This window comes from Myotis daubentonii, chromosome X, assembly GCF_963259705.1.
Source record: "Myotis daubentonii chromosome X, mMyoDau2.1, whole genome shotgun sequence".
Lineage (NCBI taxonomy): Eukaryota > Metazoa > Chordata > Mammalia > Chiroptera > Vespertilionidae > Myotis > Myotis daubentonii.
The window spans coordinates 139,781,314-139,806,962 of NC_081861.1; the positions used below are offsets into that span (position 1 = coordinate 139,781,314).

The following is a 25,649-nucleotide window of genomic DNA, read 5'->3' on the forward strand; positions in this document are numbered from 1 at the left end:
ATGTGCCCGCAGCCCAGGTCCATGCCCCTGACCGGAATGGAACCCAGGACCCTTCAGTCTGCAGGCTGACGCTCTATCCACTGAGCCACACCAGTCAGGGCCCCCTTTTTTTAATACATTTTTATTGATTTCAGAGAGCGAGGGGGGAGAGAGAAACATCAACGATGAGCGAGAATCAAAGGGCACAGGCCCGGGTTGCGGGCTCCATCCCCAGTCGGGGGGCCTGCAGGAGGCAGCCGGTCCATGATCCCCTCTCCTCATGGATGTCTCTCTCTCTCTCTCTCTCTCTCTCTCTCTCTCTCTCTCTCTCTGAAATGCATAAAAATATCTTTAACAAGGAGAAGAAAGTACATAATACGATTGAGAGACAAAAGTCCGACGGGGAGGAGATAGGACTCCAATTTCAGAAGCTGGGGGGGGGGGAGACAGGACGCCCCAGCATCCTTGAGGTGAGGGATGGGAGCCACCTGTGTGCGGGGGCCGGAGAGCGGGTTGAAAAAGCGCTTTATTTAGCTTCCTTCCCGGTGAACATCGCAGGTGGGCGGCCCCGCCCCAGTACACACATCCCCGCCTCCGGGAGCCACCAGGCTGTGTGGGCACCTGGCCAGCCATGACCTCATCCAGGCTCACGTTTCCCTTAAAACCTGCAGTTCAGCCACCGGACACTCCTCCTGGCTGGGTCGGCCGGCCTCCCAGGTAAACTGTGGAGTGAGGAGGGTCCGGGTGGGTCACGGGGCCTGGCCAGGGGGCAGGGGGCACGGGTTCTGGGTTCCCTGTCCTGTCTCCTTGCCGGCTACCCTTGTGGTCACCCCCCTTCCTGCTGCCTGGGCGGCACTGTGGCCACCTCCGCCCCAGAGGCACCCGCGGGCGGACACCTGGACGTACCATCTTCTCGTTGTGCAGGCTGCCCCCGATGGGGTCCTTCAGGTGCGGGATGGGCGGGAAGAGGGTCTTCAGCACCGAGTACCTGAGAGACAGTCACCTGAGCGGGGCCTGGCACAGCCTGTATCCATCTACCCATCCATCCATCCATCTATCATCCATCCATCCATCCTCCATCTACCCATCCATCCATCCATCCATCCATCATCCATCCATCCATCTACCCATCCAGCCATCCATCCATCAACCCATCCATCTATCCATCCATCCATCTACCCATCCAACCATCCATCCATCAACCCATCCATCCATTCATCCATCCATCCATCCATCCATCCATCTACCCGTCCATCCATCCACCCATCTGTCCACTTATTGCCGGGGTCCAACCCCAGCGGGTCCAGGGGTCCCCAAAGGTGTAGACGGAGTCAGCAAAGAAGGAATGACACGGAGACAGCGTTCAGCTGATCAGCAGCCTAGCCAGGATCTCCAGCGAAGTTCTGGTCTGGATCTCCAGCGAAGTTCTGGTTAGGATCTCCAGCCAGGTTCTGTCCAGGTTCTCCAGTCAGGTTCTCTTGCCATGTTCTATAGTCAGGTTCAGTCCAGGATCTATTGCCATGTTCTCTCCAGCGAAGTTCTGTCTCCAGGCTCCGTGTAGGTTCTGTCTTCTGAATTCTGTCTCATGAGTTCTGTCTCTTGCTGTCTTGTTACATCTGTATTTATACCAGTTGATTCCAATCCCATCAATCTCTATTACAAAGGTTAGGGCGTTTCTTATCTCCATTCCAGGGAGTAAAGATTATGTAGTTTAAGCATGATTGTTCGTAGTTAAAATGATTAATTACCCGCCTGGCACTTAGTTGAGGAGTTTTATTCCCTCTCTAACTTCAGGGGAAAATCCCTACCTGGGGATTCAACCTTTCTCGGAGAGGTGACCTGGGTTAAAACACAGCGCCAAGAAGGTGAGCAAACATATTAAGAACCGTATGCCAAACATGCCAGGTCCCTTGAAACAGCAAGGATGGACCGGCTCCCGGCAACTTTTCCATCCATCCACCCACCCATCCACCCATCCATGCATCCAACCACCTATCCATCCATCCATCCATCCACCCACCTATCCATCCACCCTCCATCCATCCATCAATCCATCCATCCATCTACCCATCCAACCATCCATCCATCAACCCATCCATCCATCTATCCATCCATCCATCCATCCACCCATCCACCTAACCATCCATCCATCCATCCATCCATCCATCCATCCATCCATCCATCCATCCATCCACTCATCCACCTATCCATCCATCCATCCATCCATCCACCCATCCACCAATCCATCCATCCATCATCCATCCACCCATCTATCCACTTATCCATCCATCTGTCCACTTACCCATCCATCCATCCACCCATCCATCCATCTATCCATCCTCCAACCACCCATCCATCAATCCATCCATCCACCCATCCATCCATCTATCCATCCTCCACCCACCCATCCATCTATCCATCCTCCACCCACCCATCCATCAACCCATCCATCCATCCATCCATCCTCCATGCCAGCGATGCAGGTTACAGGGGAGCTATAGGGACTCCCCCTCCTCATCCCCCCCCCCCCAGAGAGTCATCCTATTCTTAGTAGGAATGCTGGTACCTGCACCTCCAAAGGGGAGGCCATGCCCTAGCCAGTGTTGCTCAGTGGATAGCGGGTCGGCCTGCAGACTGAAGGGTCCTGGGTTCAATTCCCGGTCAAGGGCACGTACCTGGCTTGCAGGCTCCTCCCTACCGAGCCCTGGTCGGGGCGTGTGCAGGAGGCAACCCATGGATGTGTCTCTCACATCAATGTTTCTCTCTTTTGTGTTTTTGTTTTATTTTGTTTTTTTTCTCTCGGCCTTTCCCTCTCCCTTCCACTCTCTGCAAAAATCAATAGAAAAAATGGCCTCAGCACAGACCAGGCCGCCTCATCTTTGGAGAGGCAGCTAGAGATGCCTGTCACCATGGCAACCTCCCCCTCCCTTGTCACCATGGCAACCTCTCCCCCCCCCCCCCCCCAACAGCGTCTACAGGAAGTCCCAGGTAGGGACTATGTCCCCTCCGCTGGGAGACTTGGGGTGAAGCCAGGAGAGAGACCTGGCGGGCGGGAGGGACCCCGAGGCCGGGGCGGGGTCAGGGCGGGGCTCGCGGAGTCTGGACAAGGTTTCAAGGAGCTAAATTGGGGGGTGGGGGCGGGGCGCACGAGGCGTGGTGCGCTCCTGGCAACCAGGGCGCGAGACTCACCTTCGACAGAGGAAGACGGCGGTTCCCACGGTGAGCAGCGTCGCCAGCGCCATGAGGGAGGAGCTCAGCCAGACGTGGGAAAGCGCGCCCGCCCCCGGGTCACACACTGGAGGGTGGAGCACAGGGGACGCCTCGCACCGGCCCAGGGGTGGGGGTGGAGGTGGGGAAGCGTCTGGGAAGGCGGTTTCAAGTATCCCCCGGGCATTTCCCTTAAGTCCCAGGTCCAGGTTGGGGCTCAGTCCAAGTAAGGACAGCGGCCACCTCTCCAACGTCGCGCGCCCACCGCCGCGACCCCGATGCGCCCCACCACGCAGGGACACTTGGAGCCGCACCCACATTCAACCACACAGCGCGCTCTGGCCTGGCCGGTCTTCAGGGACCCGGGGAAGAGCCTGGGTTTTCGCTTGGAGACGGCGCGCCCGCCTCCTGGTCACACACTAGGGGAGGCACAAGGGACCCCTCGCGCCGGCCCTGAGGGGAAGGGTGTCTGGGAAGGCGGTTTCAAGTATCCCCCGGGCATTTCCCTGAATTCCCAGGTCCAGGTTGGGGCTCAGGCCAATGGGGACAGCGGCCACGGGCGCGCCCGGGCGCGCGGGAACCTCTCCAACGGGCGCGCGCCCATCGCCGGGACCCCAAGGCGCCCCACCACGCAGGGACACTTGGAGCCGCACCCACATTCAACCACACACAGCGCGCTCTGGCCTGGCCGGTCCTCAGGGACCCCGGGGAAGAGCCTGGTTTTTCGCTTGGAGACGTGCGCCCGCCTTCTGGTCACACACTCAGGGTAGGAGATGGAGGGGACCCTTGGACCGGCCCTTGGGGGTCTGGGATGGCGGCTTTACGCAGCCCCCGGGCATTTCCCAAAACCCAAAACCAGAGTTGGGGCGCGTCCCATGGGGACCTTGGCCACCTGCGCGCCCGGACGCGCGGGAATCTCTCCAACGGGCGCGTGCCCATCGCCGGGACCCCGCTGCGCCCCACCACGCAGGGACACTTGGAGCCGCACCCACATTCAACCACACACAGCGCGCTCTGGCCTGGCCGGTCCTCAGGGACCGGGGGCAGCACCAGGGTTTTCAAAGACTTGTCACGTGTGTGGGCTGCAGAGGAGTCAGCCACGCCCAGAGGGGAGGGGACGCACCCTGGGGTGGCGTGGGCCGGGCGAGTATGGATTTTTCTCATTCATTTTTATTTATTTATTTATTTTTAAAAAGACTGCATAAAAGCCAGGCCAGCTTGACTCAGGGGTTGAGCTTCGACCTATGAACCAGGAGGTCACGGGTTCGATTCCCGGTCAAGGCCACAGGCCCGGGTTGGTGCGCTCCATCCATCCCCAGTGGGGGGCGTGCGGGAGGCAGCCGGTCCGTGATTCTCTCTCATCATGGATGTTTCTCTCTCTGTCTCCCTTTCTGAAAAAAGGGAAGGGGTGGTGGCAGGGTGACGCCCCTCTATTTGGAAGGCAGACACCCCAGGAGCTTTCAGACTGGGGGGTGGGGGTGGGCGAGTCTGTTTCCTGGAGGAAGGCCAGTGCCCAAAGCCTTCATTCAACACTCGCCCGGGAGGGAGAGAGAAAGGGGGTCCCACTCACCGAAATGCTGGGGGGCGCTCCAGTGGCCGATCAGGTCGGGGGAGGAGGTCCGAGCACGGATTTTCACCGTGAAGGTTCCTGGGTTGGTCAGCCTGAAGGACTTATCCTCCTCGACCTATGATGCAAGGAAAACCAGCAAGACAAGGTCTGGCCGGTGTGGCTCAGTGGTTGAGCATCGACCTAGGAACCAGGCGGTCCCGGGTTCGATTCCCGATCAAGGGCACAGGCCCGGGTTGCGGCTCCATCCCCAGTGGGGGGCGTGCAGGAGGCAACCGGTCCCTGATTCTCTCTCATCATGGATGTTTCTCTCTCTCCCTCTCCCTTCCTCTCTGAAATCCAAAAAAAAACATATATTAAAGCCCTGGCTGACTTGGCTCAGTGGATGGAGCATCATCCTGTGGACTGAAGGGTCCCGGGTTCGATTCTAGCCAAGGGCACATACCTGGGTTGCAGGCTCCATCCCCAGTAGGGGGTGTGCAGGAGGCAGCCGGTCCATGATTCTCCCTCATCATGGATGTTTCTCTCTCTCTCTCTCCTTCTCCCTTCCTCTCTGAAATCAATAAAGAAATATATTTAAAAAAAAACATATATTAAAAAATATATATTTTTAAATGTTCTAATTCCTGGGAGGTAAGTGATTCCTGAAAGCTACAGTGGCAGGGGCCGAGGCAGAGGTGGTTAGGGGTGATCAGGCCGGGAGGGGAGAGCAGTTAGGGGTGATCAGGCCGGCAGGGGAGAGCAGTTAGGGGTGATCAGGCCGGCAGGGGAGAGCAGTTAAGGGGCGATCAGGCCGGCAGGGGAGAGCAGTTAAGGGTCGATCAGGCCGGCAGGCAGGCGAGCAGTTAGGAGCCGGTACATCAATGGATCAATACATCTATGTATCAATTTACGTAGATTATTATGTATCCCCCATTGCTGATCATTATATATATATATATATATATATATATATATATATATATATATATATATATATATATATATATAGTAGAGGCCTGGTGCATGAAATTCATGCACAGGGGAAGGGTGTCCCCCAGCCCAGCCTGCACCCTATGCATTGATACCTAGGTGTTGACTCTGGGGGTGTTGTGCCCTGAGGCCCGCAGTGTGGAATGCTGTCCTCCCCAAAAGAGATGTGGCCCCTGGAACCTGGGAACGGGCCCTCGTTTGGGAACGGGGCCTTTGCGGACGGGATGGGGTGAAGGGTCGGAGACGAGGCCGTCCTGGCTCAGGGGGGGCCTCCCTCCAGGGACGGGGTCCTCATCCGACACCAAAGAGGAGACGCAGACGCAGAGGAGCAGCCACACAGTGACGTCGAAGAGAGAGAGAGAGAGAAAATGAGAACGAGAAGGAGAGAGTAAACGAGAAAGAATCCTATATCATAAAAGCCTAATGTGCAAATAGGCCCAACGGCGGAACGACGGGTCGCTATGACACGCACTGACCACCAGGGGGCAGACGCTCAATGCGGGAGCTGCCTCCAGACCCCAGGCCCCAGGCCGGCCAAGGCGGGTGCCGGTGGGGACTTCCCCACCCCTGATCGCCTGCCGGTCGCCCCGCAGATCGGCCCTGATCGCCGGCCAGGCCTAAGGATCCTACCCGTGCATGGATTTCGTGCACCGGGGCCTCTAGAGAGAAAATAAGAGAGAGAATGAGAGAGAGAGGGGGGTCACAGCTAATGGATGTTTGGCCAATGCATGGTCAGCCGTGTGGAATGACGCGGGTTAGATCTCACGGTCTGCGAATTTCCCCCCAAGTTCCCTGCCCCGCCCAGCTTAAGGAATTGGGGGGGGGTGTTGGGGTGCCCCTCTGTGGGTGGCCCCAGGCGGACAGCAGCCTCTCTGAGCTGCCCCTCAGGCACCCGGCTCCCCCCTCTTCCCCATGGACATTTCCAGGAGGGGCCCGCTTACCTTGTGCGTGGACGGTGTGTCGGCGCCCTGCAAGACACAAGCCAACAGCCCTGGGTGGGAGGGGGTACCCCTGAGAGGGTCCAAGAGGGTTCGAGAGGGTGGACGTTCACAGAAACGGAGTGTGAAACGGCCAGCGATGACCGGCCGGTGTGGCTCAGTGGTTGAGGCTCGACCTACGAGAACCAGGAGGTCCGGGGTTCGATTCCCGGTCAAGGGCACTTGCCCGTGTTATGCGCTCGGTCCCCAGTAGGGGGCGTGCGGGAGGCGGCCGATCCATGATTCTCGCTCATCATGGATGTTTCTCTCTCTCTCTCCCTCTCTCTTCCTCTCTGAAATTAATAAAAATATATTTAAAAAATAATAAATATAAATATATTTTAAAAAATAAATGATATAAAAATAAAATAATAAAAAAATAAATAAATATAAAAAATAATAAATATAAACATTGCATATAAAATAGAAATGGATGACCAGTTAAAAAAACATGACATGTCAATAGATGAGGAGGATAAATAATAAAGATAACACATAGCCCTAACCGGTGTGGCTCAGTGGATAGAGCGTCGGCCTGCGGACTGAAGGGTCCCGGGTTCGATTCCGGCCAAGGGCATGGACCTGGGTTGCGGGCACATCCCCAGTAGGGGGCGTGCAGGAGGCGGCTGATCGATGTTTCTCTCTCATTGATGTTTCTAACTCTCTATCCCTCTCCTTTCCTCTCTGTAAAAAAATCAATAAAATATTTATTTTAAAAAAAAGATAACACATAAATCATCAATATAAATGGATAAGGGAGTAGACGATGATGAATCACGCAGGATAAATAATGTATGTGAAACAACATACAGATATAAAAATGATCAGCCATGACCCCGGCCGGTGTGGCTCAGTGGATAGAGCGTCGGCCTGCGGACTGAAGGGTCCCGGGTTCGATTCCTGGTCAAGGGCACAGGCCCCTGTCATGCGCTCGATCCCCAGTCGGGGGCGTGCGGGAGGCGGCCGACCCATGATTCTCTCTCTCTCTCCCTTCCTCTCTGAAATCCATAAAAAATAGATTTTCAAAGGGCGGAAGGATTTACCTGTCCTATTTGGAGCTCGTAGTCAAAATGTTTGTGCAAGTGGCTGGACATGTCCCATTCCAGGAGCGCGAGAGTCTTATTGCACGAGGCGCTGATGTTGGGTGCGATCAACTTCTCTGGTGGAGAAAAAAAGGAAAAAAAAAAGAAAAAAAAAAGCTCAGATCAGTGAAACAACTAAAAAAAATATATATATATATTTTCCCAGGCCAGTAGGGGGCGTGCAGGAAGCGGCAGATCCAGGATTCTCTCTCTCTCGCCGTTAGTATTGCTAAAGCGTGTCCCAAAATTCACGCAAGAAGTCATTTTGATGAAAAACACAGGTTTATCATTAAAAATCATAAATTTTTTATTGATTCGTAAAGGACACAGTCTAGGGTTGTGGATGGAACAGCACATCGGGTCCACGGCCGCCACGGCTTTGCGGGCACAGACGCCGGATAAATAATGTGTGTGAAACAACAGACAGATGGAACAAGTAGGTAGTCGGGTATAAAAATGATCAGTCATGGCCCTGGCCGGTGTGGCTCAGTGGATAGAGCGTCAGCCTGCGGACTGAAGGGTCCCGGGTTCGATTTCCGGTCAAGGGCACAGGCCCTGGTTGCAGGCTCCATCCCCAGTAGGGAGCGTGCAGGAGGCGGCCGACCCATGAGTCTCTCTCATCCTTAGTATTTCTCATTTCTCGTGGAGGCCACTTACCTGATATCCTATTCCATACATAACCCTAGAGTGTATCCTTTATGAATCAATAAAAAATTTACAATTTTGAATGATAAACCTGTGTTCTCTGTCAAAATTACTTCTTGCGTGAATTTTGGGACACCCTTTATCTCCCTTTCCTATTCATTCCTCTCTAAAACCAATTAAAAAATATATATATATATTATATATATATATTAAATATATATTAAATATATTTTATTGTTTTTCACAGAGAGGAAGGGAGAAAGATAGAGTTAGAAACATTGATGGGAGAGAAACATCGATCAGCTGCCTCCTGCACGCCCCCTACTGGGGATAAGCCCGCAACCCAGGTCCATGCCCTTGATCGGGAATCGAACCCGGGACCCTTCCCTCCGCAGGCCTTAGCTCTACCCACTGAGCCACACCTGCCAGGGCTTGCAGGGTAAGTTTTAGGTAGAAAGTTTTGTATGGTTTTTGAATGACGTCATAAATATCCAAATGGCTTTTGGCCGGAAAAAATAATTCACCTGCATTTCGACCTCAGGACAGAACGCTTAAAAGCCTGCTTGGTGCCCGGCCAGTGTTGCTAAGTGGTTAGAGCCTCAACCAAGAAGCCAGGAGGTCCTGGGTTCGATTCCAGGTCAAGGGCACAGGCCCGGGTTTTGGGCTCCATCCCCAGTTGGGGGCGTGCAGGAGGCGGCCGGTCCATGATTCTCTCTCATCACTGATGTTTCTCTGTCTCTATCCCTCTCCCTTACTCACCGAAATCATTATTTTAAAAAAAAATGCATCTATGAAAAAAAGAAGTTTCCTGGACCCTCAATCACTCACCGATCTTGGACAAATCGGAGAATAATTCAGAGCAGGGAATCGCGTCCCCGTGGCTGGTGCCCGTCACCCAGAACTGGTAGAACAGGTGTTGTTTTGGGTCGTAAAACGCGGAGATGTTGTCAAACCGGCAGGCGGTGTGTTTGCCCTCGTTCGTCAGGTACCTGGGACACGCCCACCTCTGAGCGGTGCTGGATGAAGGGGGCGTGGTTAAGAAGGATGGCCTAGGCCCGCCCAGCAGATTCTAGCCCCGCCCCTAAGTCCTTAGCCCCGCCCAGAAGTCCTCAGTCCCGCCCAGGAGTCCTTAGTCCCGCCCAGAAGCCGTTAGCCCCGCCCAGAAGTCCTTAATCCCGCCCAGAAGTCCTTAGACCCGCCCAGAGGTCCTTAGTCCCGCCCAGAAGTCCTTAGCCCCGCCCAGAAGTCCTTAATCCCGCCAAGAAGTACTTAATCCCGCCCAGAAGCCCTTAGTCCCGCCCAGAAGTCCTTAGTCCCGCCCAGAAGCCGTTAGCCCCGCCCAGAAGCCCTTAGTCCCGCCCAGAAGTCCTTAGTCCCGCCCAGGAGCCCTTAGCCCCGCCCAGAAGCCCTTAGTCCCGCCCAGAAGTCCTTAGTCCCGCCCAGAAGTCGTTAGTCCCGCCCAGAAGCCCTTAGTCCCGCCCAGAAGTCCTTAGTCCCGCCCAGAAGCCCTTAGTCCCGCCCAGAAGTCGTTAGTCCCGCCCAGAAGCCCTTAGTCCTGCCCAGAAGCCCTTAATCCCGCCCAGAAGCCCTTAGTCCCGCCCAGAAGTCCCTAAGCCCCGCCCAGAAGTCCTTAGTCCCGCCCAGAAGGCCTTAGTCCCGCCTAGAATTCGTTAGTCCTGCCCAGAAGTCATTAGACCCTCCCAGAAGTCCTTAGCCCCACCCAGAAGCCCTTAGTCCCGCCCAGAAGTCCTTAGCCCCGCCCAGAAGCCCTTAGTCCCGCCCAGAAGCCCTTAGTCCCGCCCAGAAGCCCTTAGTCCCGCCCAGAAGTCGTTAGTCCCGCCCAGAAGTCCTTAGTCCCGCCCAGAAGCCGTTAGTCCCGCCCAGAAGTCCCTAAGCCCCGCCCAGAAGTCCTTAGCCCCGCCCAGATGTCTCTAGCTCCGCCCAGGAGACCCTAGCCACGCCCAGAATATGCTAGCCCCGCCCAGAAGTCTTTAACCACGCACTGAAGTCCTTAGCCCCGCCTAGAAGTCCTAAGCCACGCCCAGAAGACCCTAGCCACGCCCTTGAGACAAAGCCATGCCCAGGAAACCTTAGCTCCGTCCAGGAGACCCAAGCCACGCCCAGGAGACCCTAGCCAATTCCAGGAGGCCGTGACCCCGCCCATGAGGCTCTGGCCCCGCCCAGGAGATCCTAGCCCCGCCCAGAAGGCCCTAGTCCCGCCCCAGGCCCCCCTACCTGGAGTGCTCCAAGTGGAAATAATACTGGACGTCGCTGGGGGCCGCCCTGCCCACCGCCCACCTGCAGGTCAGGGCGTCCTTGTCATGGACCTCGCAGGCCAGGCCCTCAGCAGCTGCGGCGGGGTTCCCTTCTACACGAACAAAGACGAGAGCAAAAAATAAAAAAATCAAAGAAAATTACAAAAAAAAGGCAAAGAAAATTCTTCCCACCAATTCCAAAGAAGATCGATGAAAAAATGCAAAAATTAAAAAAAAATGCAAGGGAGAAAGCCGAAAAATACAAAAATTACAAAAATATGCAAGGAAAATGGCAAAAAAAAATGCAAAAATTACAGAAAAAAAATGCAAGGGAGAAAGCCGAAAAATAGAAAAATTACAAAAAAAAATGCAAGGAAAATAGCCAAAAATAAAAAATGCAAAAATTACAAAAATATGCAAGGAAGAAAGCCAAAAAATGCAAAGATTACCTAAAGATGCCAAAAAGATCAGAAGAAGAAGAAGGAAAAAAAAAAAGCAAGGGAGTTAGCCAAAAAATGCAAAAATTACAAAACAATGCAAGGAAGAAAACCGACAAATGCAAAGATTACCAAAAGATGCAAAGAAGATCGCAAAAAAAAAAAAAAAAATTGCAACGGAGAAAGCCGAAAAATACAAAAATTACAAAAAAATGCAAAGAAAATAGCCAAAAAAAAAAAATGCAAAAATTACAAAAAAATACTGCAAGGAAGAGAGCTGAAAAATGCAAAGATTACCAAAAGATGCCAAGAAGATCAGAAGAAGAAGAAGAAAAAGAAGAAAAAAAAAAGCAAGGGAGTTGGCCAAAAAATGCAAAAATTACCAAAAAAATTCAGATTACCAAAACAAAACAAAACAAAACAAAAACCCCAGGAAGATCACCACAAATGTAAAGAAGAAAAAAATAACAACAACAAAAAAACCCCCCCACACACACTCACACACACATACACACACACCAAGTTCCTTTGGCCTTGGCTGGTGTTGCTCAGTGGTCAGAGCATCACCCTGCACCCGAAAGGGTCGCAGGTTCGAATCCCACTCAAGGGCACGTCCCTGGGTTGCAAGTCGGGTCCCTGGGTGCATGCAGGCAGGAGGAAGCCAACTCATGTGCCTCTCTCACGTCAATGTTTCTCTCTCTCTCTCTCTCTCTCTCTCTCTCTCTCTCTCTCTCTCTCTCTCCCCCTTCACTTTTCACTGCCTGTGGAATCAATGGAAAAAAATATTCTTACTCCTTGTGTGAAGATTTAAAAATAATAATAATAATAATAATAATAATAAAAGACATCATCATCATCATCATCTTAGCGGGTTGGGCTCAATGGATAGAGCATCAGTCTGTCGACCAGGGAGGAGCCCGCCACCCGGGCACGTGCCCTGGACCGGGAATCGAACCCAGGACCCTTCAGTCTGCAGGCCGACGCTCTATCCACTGAGCCACACCGGCCAGGGCCCATCCGCTCTCTTTAAAAATCAATGGAGCCCTGGCCGGTGTGGCTCAGTGGATAGAGGTTTGGTCTGCGGACTGAAGGGTCCTGGGTTCGATTCCCGGTCAAGGGCACGTGCCCGGGTTGTGGGCTCGATCCCCAGTAGGGGGCGTGCAGAGGGCAGCCGGTCCGTGATTCTCTCTCGTCATGGATCAGCTGCCTCCTGCATGCCCCCTACTGGGGATCGAGCCTGCAACCTGGGCATGTGTCCTTGACCGGGAATCGAACCCGTGACCTCCTGGTTCCTAGGTTGATGCTTAACCACTGAGCCACACCGGCCCGGCTCAAAGTAATGATTTTTGATATTCAGACGACCGATTCATGATTTAAAGCAAAAAATATATATAGTGTCCCAAAATTCACACAAGAAGTAATTTTGATAGAAATCACAGGTTTATAATTAAAAACTGTAAATTTTTTATTGATTCATAAAGCACACAGTCTAGGGTTTATGGAGGTCCCTGGCCTCCACGGCTCTGCTGGCACAGACGGAAAGCCGCGGTCTTCATTGGTCTTCCCTGTCCCGGCTCCTGGGCCATCATTGGTCCTTGGTGATGGTGATCGAATCGAAGGGATTGACATCCAAGGGCAACAGATATTAGAATCTGACCAATCAACCGAGTCCAATCAGGCTTTTATTTTGTTGTTGTTAATGCTCACGCAGAATTCAAATATTGCGTGAATTTTAGGACACTATCTATCTATCTATCTATCTATCATCTATCTATCTATCTATCTATCTATCTATCTATCTATCTATATCTATCTATCTACCTACCTATCATATCTATCCATCTATTATCTATATCTATCTATCTATCTATCTATCTATCTATCTATTATCTATCTATCATATCTATCTATCTATCTATCATCTATCTATCTATCTATCATCTATCTATCTATTATCTCTAGCTATCTATCTACCTATCTATCTATTATCTATCTATCATATCTATCTATCTATCTATCTATCTATCATCTATCTATCTATCTATCTATCTATCTATCTATCTATCTTCTACCTATCATCTATCCTATCTATGTATCTATCTATCATCTATCTATCTATCTATCTATCTATCTATCTAACTATCATCTATCTATCTATCATATCTACCATCTATCTATCATATCTATCTATCTATCTATCTATCTATCTATCTATCTATCTATCTATCATCTATATCTATCTATCTATCTATCATCTATCTATCTATCTATCTATCTATCTATCTATCTATCTATCTATCATCTATTTATCAACATATATAGCATTTAGCCCTCACCTTGCTTGGGATACTCAATCCACGTGGAGTACGGCTCACCGTCGACCATGGCGACCTTGACCGTGTAGTTCGTCCGCGTGCATTTGGGGAGCAGGTAGAACTGGCAGAACAGGTTGTTTTCAGCCTGAGCGAGACGGAGGAATGTCCCGTTTAGAGATACTCATCATATTTAACCTTGTTATTGTGTGTGTGTTTCATACTTTTACTGAGTTCAGAGGGGAAAGGAAAGGGAGAGAGACAGGAATCATCCTTCCTATCTACATTATAAAAGGCCAGTGACCGTAACGCGTAACGACCAAACGACCGGTCACCAGGCCGTGCATGGGGCACCTCTCGGGCCCTCCCCCCTCCCCCCGCTGGGGCGCCGACAGCGTCCACAGAGCGTGTGAGGCATTACGGGGCAACGGACATGGCCCTGAAGCCAGACTCAGCCTAGGGGAACCTACACGGGAACAATTCAATCATGCATTGGGCCTCTAGTACTAGTATAATATAAGCCTAATATCCTAAGTGTCCGACCGTCTGTTTGACCGCTCGACCAGTCGCTATGATGCACACTGACCACCAGGGGGCAGAAGGTCCGACCGGCAGATCAGCTAGCTGCTGGGGTCTGGGCGAGACGCGTTGGACACGCCCTGGACGCCTCTTGCGGCCCCTCCCCGGCCGCGATCGTGCAACGGTGGGGTCCCTCGGCCTGGCCTGCGCCCTCTCGTCATCCGGGACCCATTGGGGGGATGTCGGAGAGCCGGTTTTGGCCCGATCCTGCAGGCCAGGCAAAGGGAGCCCACTGGTGCATGAATTCGTGCACCGAGCGTCTAGTCAAAGATAAAAGAGAATTGTGGACCGGCTGCCTTTTACACGCCCCCTACTGGGGATCGAGCCCGCAACCCGGGCACGTGCCCTGACCTCCTGGTTCATCGGCCGATGCTCAATTGCTGAGCCAAACCGGCCGGGCCGAGTGGTACCATCTTAGACATTTTACAGATGACCCACCCTGAGCCCGGTGCCCGTAAATGCCTCGCCCCACAGCCCACAGGCCTGGGTGCGCCCCGAGATGGGTTCAGGCTGGACATTTGGCTGGATCTCTGGTCAGGGGAAGACTTGGTGGCGTCTGGTGAGCTACGTCCAGGGGAACGGCTTTTACCTTTGTGTCGAAAGTGGGGCCTTCGACGCATTCGATGCTGGAGACGTTGCCACGGAGATCCCAGGTCAGCCTCTTCGTCCGGGGCTCCATCCTTACGTTCGTAATCGGCGGGTTTGGATCTGAAGGGTGGAGGGTTAGGAGAGAGACGGGGACGCTAAAACCCGCCCCCCGACGGGAAACTCCATTCTCTCACGGACTTAGGCGATATCCGTGGGGAAGTGGAGTAATTTTTAAAAAAATTCCTATATAATAAAAGCCTAATATGCTAAGTGTCCGGTTGGCCATTCAAGCAATCAAAGCGTAAGATGCTAATGATATGCTAATGCCGCTCAACCGCTCGCTATGACATGTACTGACCACCGGGGGACAGACGGTCGACCAGTCGCTATGACGTGCACTGACCACCAGGGGACAGACGGTCGACCAGTCGCTATGACGTGCACTGACCACCAGGGGGCAGACAGTCAACTAGACAACCAGTCGCTATGACGTGCACTGACCACCAGGGGGCAGACAGTCAACTAGACAACCAGTCGCTATGACGTGCACTGGCCACCAGGGGGCAGGCGGTTGACCAGTCGCTATGACGTGCACTGACCACCAGGGGGCAGGCGGTCCCACCAGTAGATGAGCTTGCTGCTGGGGTCCGGCCGATCGGTACTGAGGGAGACGGGCCGGACACGCCATGGAGCCCCCCAATGGTCCCTCCCGGCCCCGATCGTGCACCAGTGGGGTCCCTCAGCCTGGCCTGAGCCCTCTTGCCATCCGGGCTGAGGGACTCCACCCCCAGTGCACAAATTTTGTGCACCGGGCCTCTAAAATATATATATATATATATATATATATATATATATATATATATATATATATATATTCCTGGCTGGTTTGGCTCAGTGGATAGAGCCTTGACCTGTGGACTGAAGGGTCCCGGGTTCGATTCCCGGCCAAGGGCATGGACCTGGGTTGCGGGCACATCCCCAGCGGGGGGCGTGCAGGAGGCAGCCGATCGATGTTTCTCATCATCGATGTTTCTGACTCTCTCTCCCTCTCCCTTCCTCTCTCTCAAAAATCAATAAAATACATTTAAAAAAAACAACCCAAAAACCGCCAAAAACTTAAGGAAACCTTGACTACATTAGTTTTCATCTTTGCTTGCTGACGATATTATAAAATTCTAGCAGAAGCAGATTTCGAACAAAACATATGGTAAAATAGAGAGGGACGCCCTCCCCCAAAATCTCCCACGAAAGCGCCATCCTCGCGGCGAGAACGGACGTCTCTAGCGAGGCCATCATCGCCCATAAAAGCGGACTCAGACCTGGACGCCGCTCCGGAGCTTGAGGGCGACAAAATCTGAGCAAACTTCATAAAATCGCCGTTCCTGTAAAAAAAAAAAGCATCGGGCAGATCAATGCCCGTAGTGGCCGATTTTAGACCTGCTAGGGGTTCAACAGGGAAGGGGAGGGCGTCCCCCCCCCCCCCACTTTGGAGGCATAGAAACCACCGGCAAAAGGTTATGAAATGTCGTGGTTGACCATCTCCGCTCACCCCACCCCGGCTGGTGCAACCGGGCCCCCAGCGGACGCGGTTGGCCTGTTCAGGATGAAAAGACGTCTCCTTTCTTCTAAGATATTCAGACGACAAAATCCCCTCCGCACCCCCCTCCCCAGCCCAAGTGTCCGGAGGAAAAAAAAAAAAAAAGGCCTATACACAGAGCCCCTTTATTTGTTTTTATTATTATTATTTTTTAAAAAGCATATTTTATTGATTTTTTTACAGAGAGGAAGGGAGAGGGATAGAGAGTGAGAAACATCGATGATGAGAGAGACACATCGATCAGCCGCCTCCTGCACACCCCGCTGCTGGGGATGTGCCCGCAACCCAGGTCCATGCCCTTGGCCGGGAATCGAACCCGGGACCTTTCGGTCCGCAGGCGGACGCGCTATCCACTGAGTCACACCGGCTAGGGCTGTTGTTATTAATTTTGAAATCCTCACCCGAGGATATTTTCCCATTGATTTTTAATAAATATATATTTTTTATGGATTTCAGAGAGAGGAAGGGAGAGGGAGAGAGAGAAACATGCATGAGGAGAGAGAATCATGGATCGGCCGCCTCCCGCACGCCCCCGACCGGGGATGGAGCCCGCAACCCGGGCCTGTGCCCTTGACCGGGAATCGAACCCGGGACCTCCTGGTTCCTAGGTCGACGCCCAACCACTGAGCCACACCGGCCGGGCTCCATCATGTCTTATAGATGCACTAGAGGCCCTATTCGTGCACCAGTGGGGTCCCTCGGCCTGGCCTGCGGGATCGGGCTGAAACCGGCTCCCCGACATCCCCCGAGGGGTCCCGGATGGCGAGAGGGCTCCAGGGCGTGTCCGGTCCGTCTCGCTCAGTCCCGATCCGCCCGACCCCAGCAGCAAGCTACCTACCGGTCAGAGCATCTGCCCCCTGGTGGTCAGTGCACGTCATAGCGACTGGACGACCAGTTGACTGTCTGCCCCCTGGTGGTCAGTGCACGTCATAGCGACTGGTCGACCCGTCGACTGTCTGCCCCTGGTGGTCAGTGCACGTCACAGCGACTGGTCGACCGGTCGACTGTCTGCCCCCTGGTGGTCAGTGCCCATCATAGCGATCGGTTGAGCGGCCTTAGCATCTCATTAGCATATGACGCTTTGATTGCTTGAACGGCTGACCGGCCGACCGGCCACGTAGCCTATTAGGCTTTTATTATCTAAAACTAGTGGCCCGGTGCATGAAATTCGTGCACTGGGGGTGCGGGTTGTCCCTCAGCCCGGCCTGCACCCTCTCCCAATCCCGGCCGCTGGCTCCTCACCCCTCACCTGCCGGCCTGCTCGCCCCCAGCTGCCACCCCCCTGCCACCCTCATGGCCCCCAAGGTCTCCGGGTCTAATTAGCATATTACCCTTTTCTTCGTCTCGACGTGACTCTCCACGCATAGCACCTGCCCAGCGCAGGCGGGCAGCCTACCTTGGTCCCTGTGCAGCAGAACGGAGACGGGGGGCGCCAGGAGCAGGGCGGCGAGCCAGAGCGAGGCCATGGCGAGGGCGAGGGGCTGAGCTGCAGGAGGAGGGAGAGGTACCTGGTGGGTGTCCTTTCCTTAGGGAAGGAAGAGGGAGGGAGGGAGGGAGGGAGGGAGGGAGCCTGGCAGGGCAGGCAGCTCCCTGCAGGATCAAAGGCTCTGTGTGCACACGGGTGTGTGCGGTAATCTGCCCGCGTTGTCTGCACACACACGGCTACAGGTGGAGACGTGCACCCGGGCATCTGTGCACAGGCTAGGCCGGCGATGGCGAACCTCTGACACGCGTGTCCGAGGCGACACGCGAACTCGTTTTTTTTTTGGGTTGATTTTTCTTCGTTCAGTGGCATCGAAATATATAAAATAAATATCAAAAATATAAGCCTTTGCCCTAACCGGGTTGGCTCAGTGGATAGAGCGTCAGCCTGCAGACTGAAGGGTCCCGGGTTCGATTCCAGTCAAGGGCATGGACCTGGGTTGCAGGCACATCCCCAGTGGGGGGTGTGCAGGAGGCAGCTGATCGATGCTTCTAACTCTCTATCCCTCTCCCTTCCTGTCTGTAAAAAATCAATAAAATATATTTTTTAAAAAATAAGCCTTTGTGTGACTCTGGTTGCAAAGATCAAAGCATTTCTGTAGGCGACACGGCACCAGAGTTAAGTGAGGGATTTTCAAAATGCGGGCACGCCCGAGCTCAAAAGGTTCGCCGTCGCTGGTCTAGGTGCTGGTGTGTACGTCCAGGTATATATGTTTGCCTGCATGCGTGTACCTGCGGGTTTTGCAGGCGTGTGCGTGTATGTGCCTCCATGTGTATGCACGTGCACTCGAGCACCTCTGTGCATATATGCACGTGTGTGCATGTGTCTCCCAGTGAGCACACGTGTGCATGGGTGCCTGTCTCTATTCTCGCGTGTGCACCTGCGTGTGTATAAGAAGGTGTGTGCAGCCCTGACCGGTTTGGCTCAGCGGCTAGAGCGTCGGCCTGCGGACTGAAGGGTCCCGGGTTCGATTCCGGTCAAGGGCATGGACCTGGGTTGTGGGCACATCCCCAGTGGGAGATGTGCAGGAGGCAGCTGATCGATGATTCTCTCTCATCGATGTTTCTCACTCTCTATTCCTCTCTGTAAAAAATCAATAAAATATATTAAAAAAAAGGTGTGTACGCAGCTGTCTGCATGCATGCATGCACGGTGTATGTGCACGCCTATACGTCTGCATGTATGTGTTCCTCATGTGCCTGCCTCTGCCTGCCTGTGCATGTACACACATGTGCCATGCACACACACACATACAGTTGCGTGCACACCTATGTCTGCGTGTGGGCACACACTGGGTGTGCATGCATGCATGTGCCTGCTGCTACATCCGTGTATATGTTCCTTGCGTGCCACATGTGTACACGCATGTATGTGCCTGCAGGTACGTTTGCACATATAAAGGTTTGCTTGTGTGTACAAAGCTATGCACACGTGTGTGTCTGTGCACGTGTGTCTGTCCGTGTGTGTGTATAAGTCAGCGCCAGGGTTTCCGGCTCCCTCACGGCTCCCAACCCCCCTGCAGACACCCGGACACCACGCGCCAGGAAAATCACCAGGAAACGCCGTGATGACAAAGCCCTGGAAGGAAGTCTAATTAACGGCCAGCAATCAGGCGGACAGCACTTCCTGGAGGGACCCAGTTACTGTAACCGGACCCTGCGTTGAGCCAACATCCCAGCCAAGGCCGTAACCCGGGGTCCCCCGAGTCCCCCTCTGCCCTTGGATGGGGGGCCACCCTGCCCCAGGATGACCTGGTCTCAGACCCCCCCAACGGGCTCCCCACCCCCAATTCCTCCCCATGCTGACTCCACTTTTTGCAAACATCTATTATTTATATTTTTAAAAAATGTATTTTTTAATTGATTTCAGGGAGGAAGGGAGAGGGAGAGAGAGAGAGAGAGAGAGAGAGAGAGAGAGAGAGAGAGAGAAACATCCATGATGAGAGAGAATCCTGGATCAGCTGCCTCCTGCACAACCCCCACTGGGGATGGAGCCCACAATCCGGGCCTGTGTCATTGACCGGGATTCGAACCCGGGACCCTTCAGTCCGCAGGCCGACGCTCCATCCACTGAGCCGAACCGGCTGGGGCTACATCTATTTTTTTTCAAAAAAAATTATTTTACTTATTTATCTACTGATTTGTTTGGTTAACCGTCACCGGAAAATACTTTTCTGTTGATTTTTAGAGAGAGCGTGGGAGGGAGGGAAGGGAAGAGAGAGAGAGAGAGAAACATCGATGTGAGAGAGACGCACCGATGGGCCGCCTCCTGCACGCGCCCCCGACCAGGGCCCTTGACCGGGAATCGAACCCGGGACCCTTCGGTCCGCAGGCCGGCGCTCTACCCACTGAGCCACACCGGCCAAGGCTGCGAACATCTGTATCGCTTTGGCTCGGACCCTTTTCCAGGAGAGGAGAGTTGCGGGGTCTGTGAGAGGAAATACAGACAAGCTGGTCCCCAAACGCATGGAAACCCCACCCGCTCTGAGTGCCATGCGTGCCCCCTGATAATCGCTCTAACAATTATTATTGTTCATTAAGATCTTGAGCTGACCGGCCGGTGTGGCTCAGGGGTTGCGCATCGATCAATGAACCGGGAGGTCAGGGTTCGATTCCCGGTCAAGGGCACAGGCCAGGGTTGCGGGCTCCATCCCCAGCGTGGGGCGGGCAGGAGGCAGCCGGTCCATGATTCTCTCTCATCGTGGATGTTTCTCTCTCTCTCTCTCTCTCTCTCTCTCTCTCTCTCTCTCTCTCTCTCTCTCTCTTCCTCTCTCTAAAAGCAATGAAAATATATTTTAAAAAAAGAATAAAATCTTATGCCCGGGTTGTGGGTTCGATCCCCAGCGTGGGGCGTGCCGGAGGCAGCCAATCCCTGATCCACTCTCCTCATGGATGTCTCTCTCTCTCTCTCCCTCTCCCTTCCTCTCTCTCAGAAATGAATAAAAAGATATATTTAATGAAAAAATAACTAAATCTTGGGCATTTGCCACTGGGGACAAGTCCTTGAATCCCGTGGGCGTGGCCCCCGGACACCACGTCTCCCGCACCTGCGTCTTACCTGGTGCGCCCAGGGCGCAGTGCGCGCAGATCCAAGTCCCCGCCGGCTGGTTCCCAGGCGGCCTCGGGGTCCCCCTCCAGGCCCTCCCTCCGCCCCCCACTTGTGCCTCCGGCTGCCCAGAGCCGAAGAGAAACCCCAATGCTTGTTTTTTTGGCCAATTCAGCCTTTTTTATAGCCTCGGTCTGGGGCCCCGCCCCTCGCGTCCTGCTCGCTCCCCAGGACCTGGTGCGCGCCCCCACCCCGCCCCCCGCGCGTCCTCAGAAAATCGGGGTGTTTCCTTGAAATACACCCCCCTCTCACCTCCACCCTCTTTCTCAACAGATCGGTTGCTGGTTCTCCTTTGTCTTAAAAAAAGGTTCCTGTTTAAAAAAAAATAAAGATAAAAGTAATCTGAGTTCAAAGAGACATCCGCGGTGTGGCCAGTGCGCGCGCACGGGGGCAGCTGGGGTCAAGTTCATCGCGCGGCGGGGGCGGCCCGCAGCTTCCCTTCCAGCCGGACTCGCCTGCTTTTCCCTCCGCCCCTCCCTGTCCTTCCGACCGACCGACCGACCGTCACAGGTCACCGCTGCCTGGGTTCAGCCTCGCCCCCCCAAATCCCCCCAAAACCCCCGCCCCCCCCCCCAATTCTCTCCCCCCCCCCCCCAGGCTTCTGGCACCCGGGACCCGGGCTGGCTTCCCTCCCCCCACACCCCTGCTGTGTCCGGAAGGACGCCCGGAAGGACAACCGGTGGAATTAGCATATTCACTTTTTTTTAAAAAATTTCCTTGTCACCGTTGAAGTTTTATTGTTACACGTCAATATGCAGTAAAACGAACTTCTCATCGCTACAGAGAGCCCAGCACCGTCTCACAAGCAGAGAACCTATCGAGAGCTTGCAGACCGGTTGCAATGAACTTTTTATTATTATTATAGATTTTTTGTTGTGTTTTTTTTTAATTTATTTTTTAAAAAACAAGACTGTTGTTGCCGGTGTAATTACGTGAAGGTGGAACAAGGCGATTTGTCGATGTATTATTTTTTTTAAAAAAAATTATTAAATTTTTTAATCCTCACCGCAGGATATATACCAATATTTAAATATATTTAAATATATATTTAAAATATTTATATATTTAAGATATTTAAATATATAAATATTTAAAATATTCAAATATATAAGTATTTAAAAATATTCAAATATATAAGTATTTAAAAATATTTAAGTATATAAATATTTAAAAATATTTAAATATATAACTATTTAAAAATATTTAAGTATATAAATATTTAAAAATATTTAAATATATAAGTATTAAAAAATATTTAAATACATAAATATTTAAAAATATTTAAATATATTTTATTGATTTTTTTATAGAGAGGAAGGGAGAGGGATAGAGAGTTAGAAACATCGATGAGAGAGAAACATCGATCAGCTGCCTCCTGCACACCCTCCACTGGGGATGTGCCCGCAACCCGGGCATGTGCCCTTGACCAGGAATCGAACCCGGGACCCTTCAGTCCGCAGGCCGACGCTCTACCCACTGAGCCACACCGGTCAGGGCTCCTTTGATTTTTAGAGACCCAGGAGCCCTGGCCCGTGTGGTTCAGTGGATAGAGCGTCGACCTAGGAACCAGGAGGTCCCGGGTTCGATTCCCGGTCAAGGGCACGGGCCCGGGTTGCGGGCTCCATCCCCAGTGGGGGGCGTGCAGGAGGCGGCCGTTCCCTGATTCTCTCTCCTCCTGGATGCTTCTCTCTCTCTCTCCCTCTCCCTTCCTCTCTGAAATCTATAAAAATATATATTTAAAAAAAGGGAACATGGGACGAAACCCCGGGGGTTGGGGGGGTGGGTGGGGCAGGGAGGGGGTCCGAGAGCCCAGGTTGCAGGTGGCAAAGGCGGGTGCCCAGGGCAGGGGCCGCCATGGGGGACAGAGGAACAGAAAGGGGGAAGTGGGAGGGGAGCGGGCGAGGCCAGGGCCCCCCCAGCCAGGCGCACGTGCACCCACAGCCTCAGGGGTGGGGACCCACTCAGGGCTCAGCCGGGAGAGGGGCGGGGGTAGAGCCTTGAATGCCTTCCTGCCCAATTTCTGGGGGCTCTGGCCACCAGGGATCCCAAAGGTCACCCCAAGGTCACGCACCCCAGAATCCTCCAGCCCCTACCCCCCCAACACACACACAGAGGTCTTCACCCCCCTATTGCCCGTATACATACAAGTATAGAAGTTCTTTGTTTTTTTAAAAAATATATATCTTTATTGATTTCAGAGAGAGAGAGAAAATCCATGAGGAGAGAGAATCATGCACCGGCCGCCTCCTGCACGCCCCCGACTGGCGACGGAGCCCGCAACCCGGGCCTGTGACCTTGACCGGGAATCGAACCCGGGACCTTTCCGTCCGCAGGCCGGCGCTCTAGCCACTGAGCCGCACCGGCCAGGGCTGTGTATAGATTCTTTCATTTATCTCTTCTCATCCCCCCGGCATCGAGGTACGTCAGCCTGTTCGATGCTTCTATGTCTCTAGATCTATTTTTTTAAATATTTAAAAAATATATATATTTTATTGATTTTTTTTTTACAGGGAGGAAGGGAGAGGGATAGAGAGTCAGAAACATCGATGAGAGAGAAACATCGATCAACTGCCTCCCGCACGCCCCCCACTGGGGATGTGCCCGCAACCCAGGTACACGCCCCCGACCGGAATCGAACCCGGGACCCTTCGGTCCACAGGCCGACGCTCTATCCACTGAGCCACACCGGTCAGGGCTCTGGATCTATTTTGTTCATCAGTTTATTTGGTTCATTAGCTTCCAGGTAGGAGTGAGATGATGGGGTACGAGTCTTTCTCTGACCGGCTTGTGTCTCTCAGCATCATGGTCTCCAGGTCCCTCCGTGCCGTCTCAAAGGGTAAGAGACCCACCTTGTTCAGGGCTGCGTAGTATTCCACGGTGTGGGTGGGCCACGGCCATCTCATCCGCTCGTCTGCTGATGGGCGCTTGGGCGGCCTCCAGATCTTAGCGATTGTAAACCGGAGGCTGGTGCACAAAATTCGTGCACTACGGGGGGTGTCCCTCAGCCCGGCCTGCGCCCTTTCCCAGCCAGGGAGCCCTCTGTGAGCCCGGCTTCTGGCTGAGCAGGGCTGCCCCTGTGGGAGTGCAGTGACCTCCAGGGAGCAGCTCCTGCATTGAACGTCTGCCCCCTGGTGGTCAGTGCACGTCATAGCGACTGGTCGACCGGTCGACTGTCTGCCCCCTGGTGGTCAGTGCACGTCACAGCGACTGGTCGACCCGTCGACTGTCTGCCCCCTGGTGGTCAGTGCACCTCATAGCGACTGGGCCGACCGGTCGACTGTCTGCCCCTGGTGGTCAGTGCACGTCATAGCGACTGGCCGACCGGTCGACTGTCTGCCCCCTGGTGGTCAGTGCACGTCACAGCGACTGGCCGACCGGTCGACTGTCTGCCCCCTGGTGGTCAGTGCACGTCACAGCGACTGGTCGACCGGTCGACTGTCTGCCCCCTGGTGGTCAGTGAACGTCATAGCGAGCAGTTGAGCATCCTTAGCATCTTATTAGCATATTACGCTCTGATTGGTCGAACGGACGACCGGACACTTAGCATTTTAGGCTTTTATTATATAGGATGCATGCGTACAAGTCATTTGATTGCTTTCTAACCCCCTGCTCAGCCACCTTCCTTGCCATTTGTCTCTGGATCGATTCTTGTTCATCAAATTATATTGACCCCTTGCATGTTTTTAAAATATATTTTTATTGATTTCAGAGAGGAAGGGAGAGAGAGAGAGAAACATCCACGATGAGAGAGAATCATGGACCGGCCGCCTCCCGCCCGCCCCCTACTGGGGATCGAGCCCACAACCCAGGCCTGTGCCCTCGACCGGGAATTGAACCCGGGACCCTTCAGTCCGCAGGCGGACGCTCTACCCACTGAGCCACACCGGTCAGGGCGGGGCTATTTCTTTAAAAATTAATTTATTTTTTTTTAATGCTCATCAGAGGGAATTCTTGTATTTTTAAAAAAGTTACTTAATTCTGCGGATAGAGCCCGCAACCCGGGCATGTGCCCTTGACCGGGAATCGAACCAGGACCCTTCAGTCCGCAGGCCGACGCTCTATCCACTGAACCACACCAGCTGGGGCTAATCTATTATTTTTTATTTTCTTTTTGAAATAACAGAGAGTTAGAAACATCGATGATGAGAGAGAAACATCGACCAGCTGCCTCCGCACGCCCCCCAGTGGGGATGTGACCGCAACCCAGGTCCACGCCCTTGACTGGCGCTCTACCCACTGAGCCACACCGGTCAGGGCTGGGTGTGTTTATTTCCACGGCAACAAAGGGCTTTTGGAAAAACGTCACGAATACACACGTGAGGAGAACATAAAGTTTCCTGAAGTTTGGCGATGACCACCTATGGCCTCCTGCCCTCGAATTCTCAGGGGTCCGTGCACATAAGCACGTGTGCGCACGTGTTCGAACGCATGCTTGCACACACAATGCACACGCACGTGCGTCCACAATGCCCCCATAGTCACGCATACCCCCGCATGCACACACAATATGCACACACTCATGCGCATGCATGCTCACACAGAACAGGTGCGCATAACACACAACACTCACACCCACACGAATGTTTCTGCACACACAGTGCATGGGAACCTGTGCACACAACACACACTCACAGCACATGACCCTGCACATGCGCACACGTGCATACATGCATGCACACACATGCACATGCTCACACAACACGTGATCATAGCACATAACACACATGATTTTGCAGATGTGCATGCACGTACAACACACGTGCACCTGCACAATGTTTCTGCACACACCACACATGAACATGTGCGCACAGTGCATGACCACACATGACCCTGCGTGTGTGCACATGGGCATATAGCATGCACA

General features: G+C 53.2%; 3 protein-coding genes across 4 annotated transcripts in view; 1 reads left to right on the forward strand and 2 right to left on the reverse strand.

Moving 5' to 3' along the window:
* Positions 1-25,649, forward strand: part of SLC25A6 (solute carrier family 25 member 6) — a 266,945-nt gene that overhangs the window by 8,578 nt on the left and 232,718 nt on the right. Inside the window, exon 5 of one of the 2 annotated variants that reach the window (XM_059680012.1) lies at positions 16,181-16,191. The exons of the other annotated variant lie outside the window; for it this stretch is intronic. The gene's annotated coding sequence lies outside the window, so the exon portion shown is untranslated. Of the gene's footprint in view, positions 1-16,180; positions 16,192-25,649 lie in introns of those variants that run through there. 2 annotated transcript variants of the gene reach the window in all.
* IL3RA (interleukin 3 receptor subunit alpha) lies at positions 71-20,865 on the reverse strand. Its single transcript, XM_059680027.1, has 12 exons — positions 20,738-20,865; positions 17,594-17,683; positions 14,602-14,720; positions 13,458-13,581; positions 10,665-10,797; positions 9,258-9,445; positions 7,746-7,861; positions 6,667-6,693; positions 4,757-4,871; positions 3,169-3,274; positions 886-967; positions 71-701 (listed from the first exon to the last, which is right to left on the reverse strand). Exons 2-12 carry the CDS (start codon positions 17,661-17,663, stop codon positions 627-629), a joined length of 1,155 nt encoding a protein of 384 aa, XP_059536010.1. The 5' UTR covers positions 17,664-17,683; positions 20,738-20,865; the 3' UTR covers positions 71-626.
* The window catches only part of LOC132223773 (granulocyte-macrophage colony-stimulating factor receptor subunit alpha-like), a 17,289-nt gene continuing 15,157 nt past the window's right edge, over positions 23,518-25,649 (reverse strand). Inside the window, exon 11 of the mRNA XM_059678793.1 lies at positions 23,518-23,696. Coding sequence (XP_059534776.1) covers positions 23,518-23,696 — 179 coding nt within the window. The remainder of the gene's footprint in view (positions 23,697-25,649) is intronic.

Bases quoted from the DNA above. Each gene is read 5' to 3' on its own strand.
- IL3RA (XM_059680027.1), bottom strand. From the start codon at position 17,663: ATGGCCTCGCTCTGGCTCGCCGCCCTGCTCCTGGCGCCCCCCGTCTCC. The intron at 3,275-4,756 runs GTGAGTGGGACC...TCCACCCTCCAG, and splicing joins GAGCGCCCCCCAGCATTTCG to TGTGTGACCCGGGGGCGGGC. The intron at 702-885 runs GTACGTCCAGGT...CTCACTCCACAG, and splicing joins GCCTGCACAACGAGAAGATG to TTTACCTGGGAGGCCGGCCG.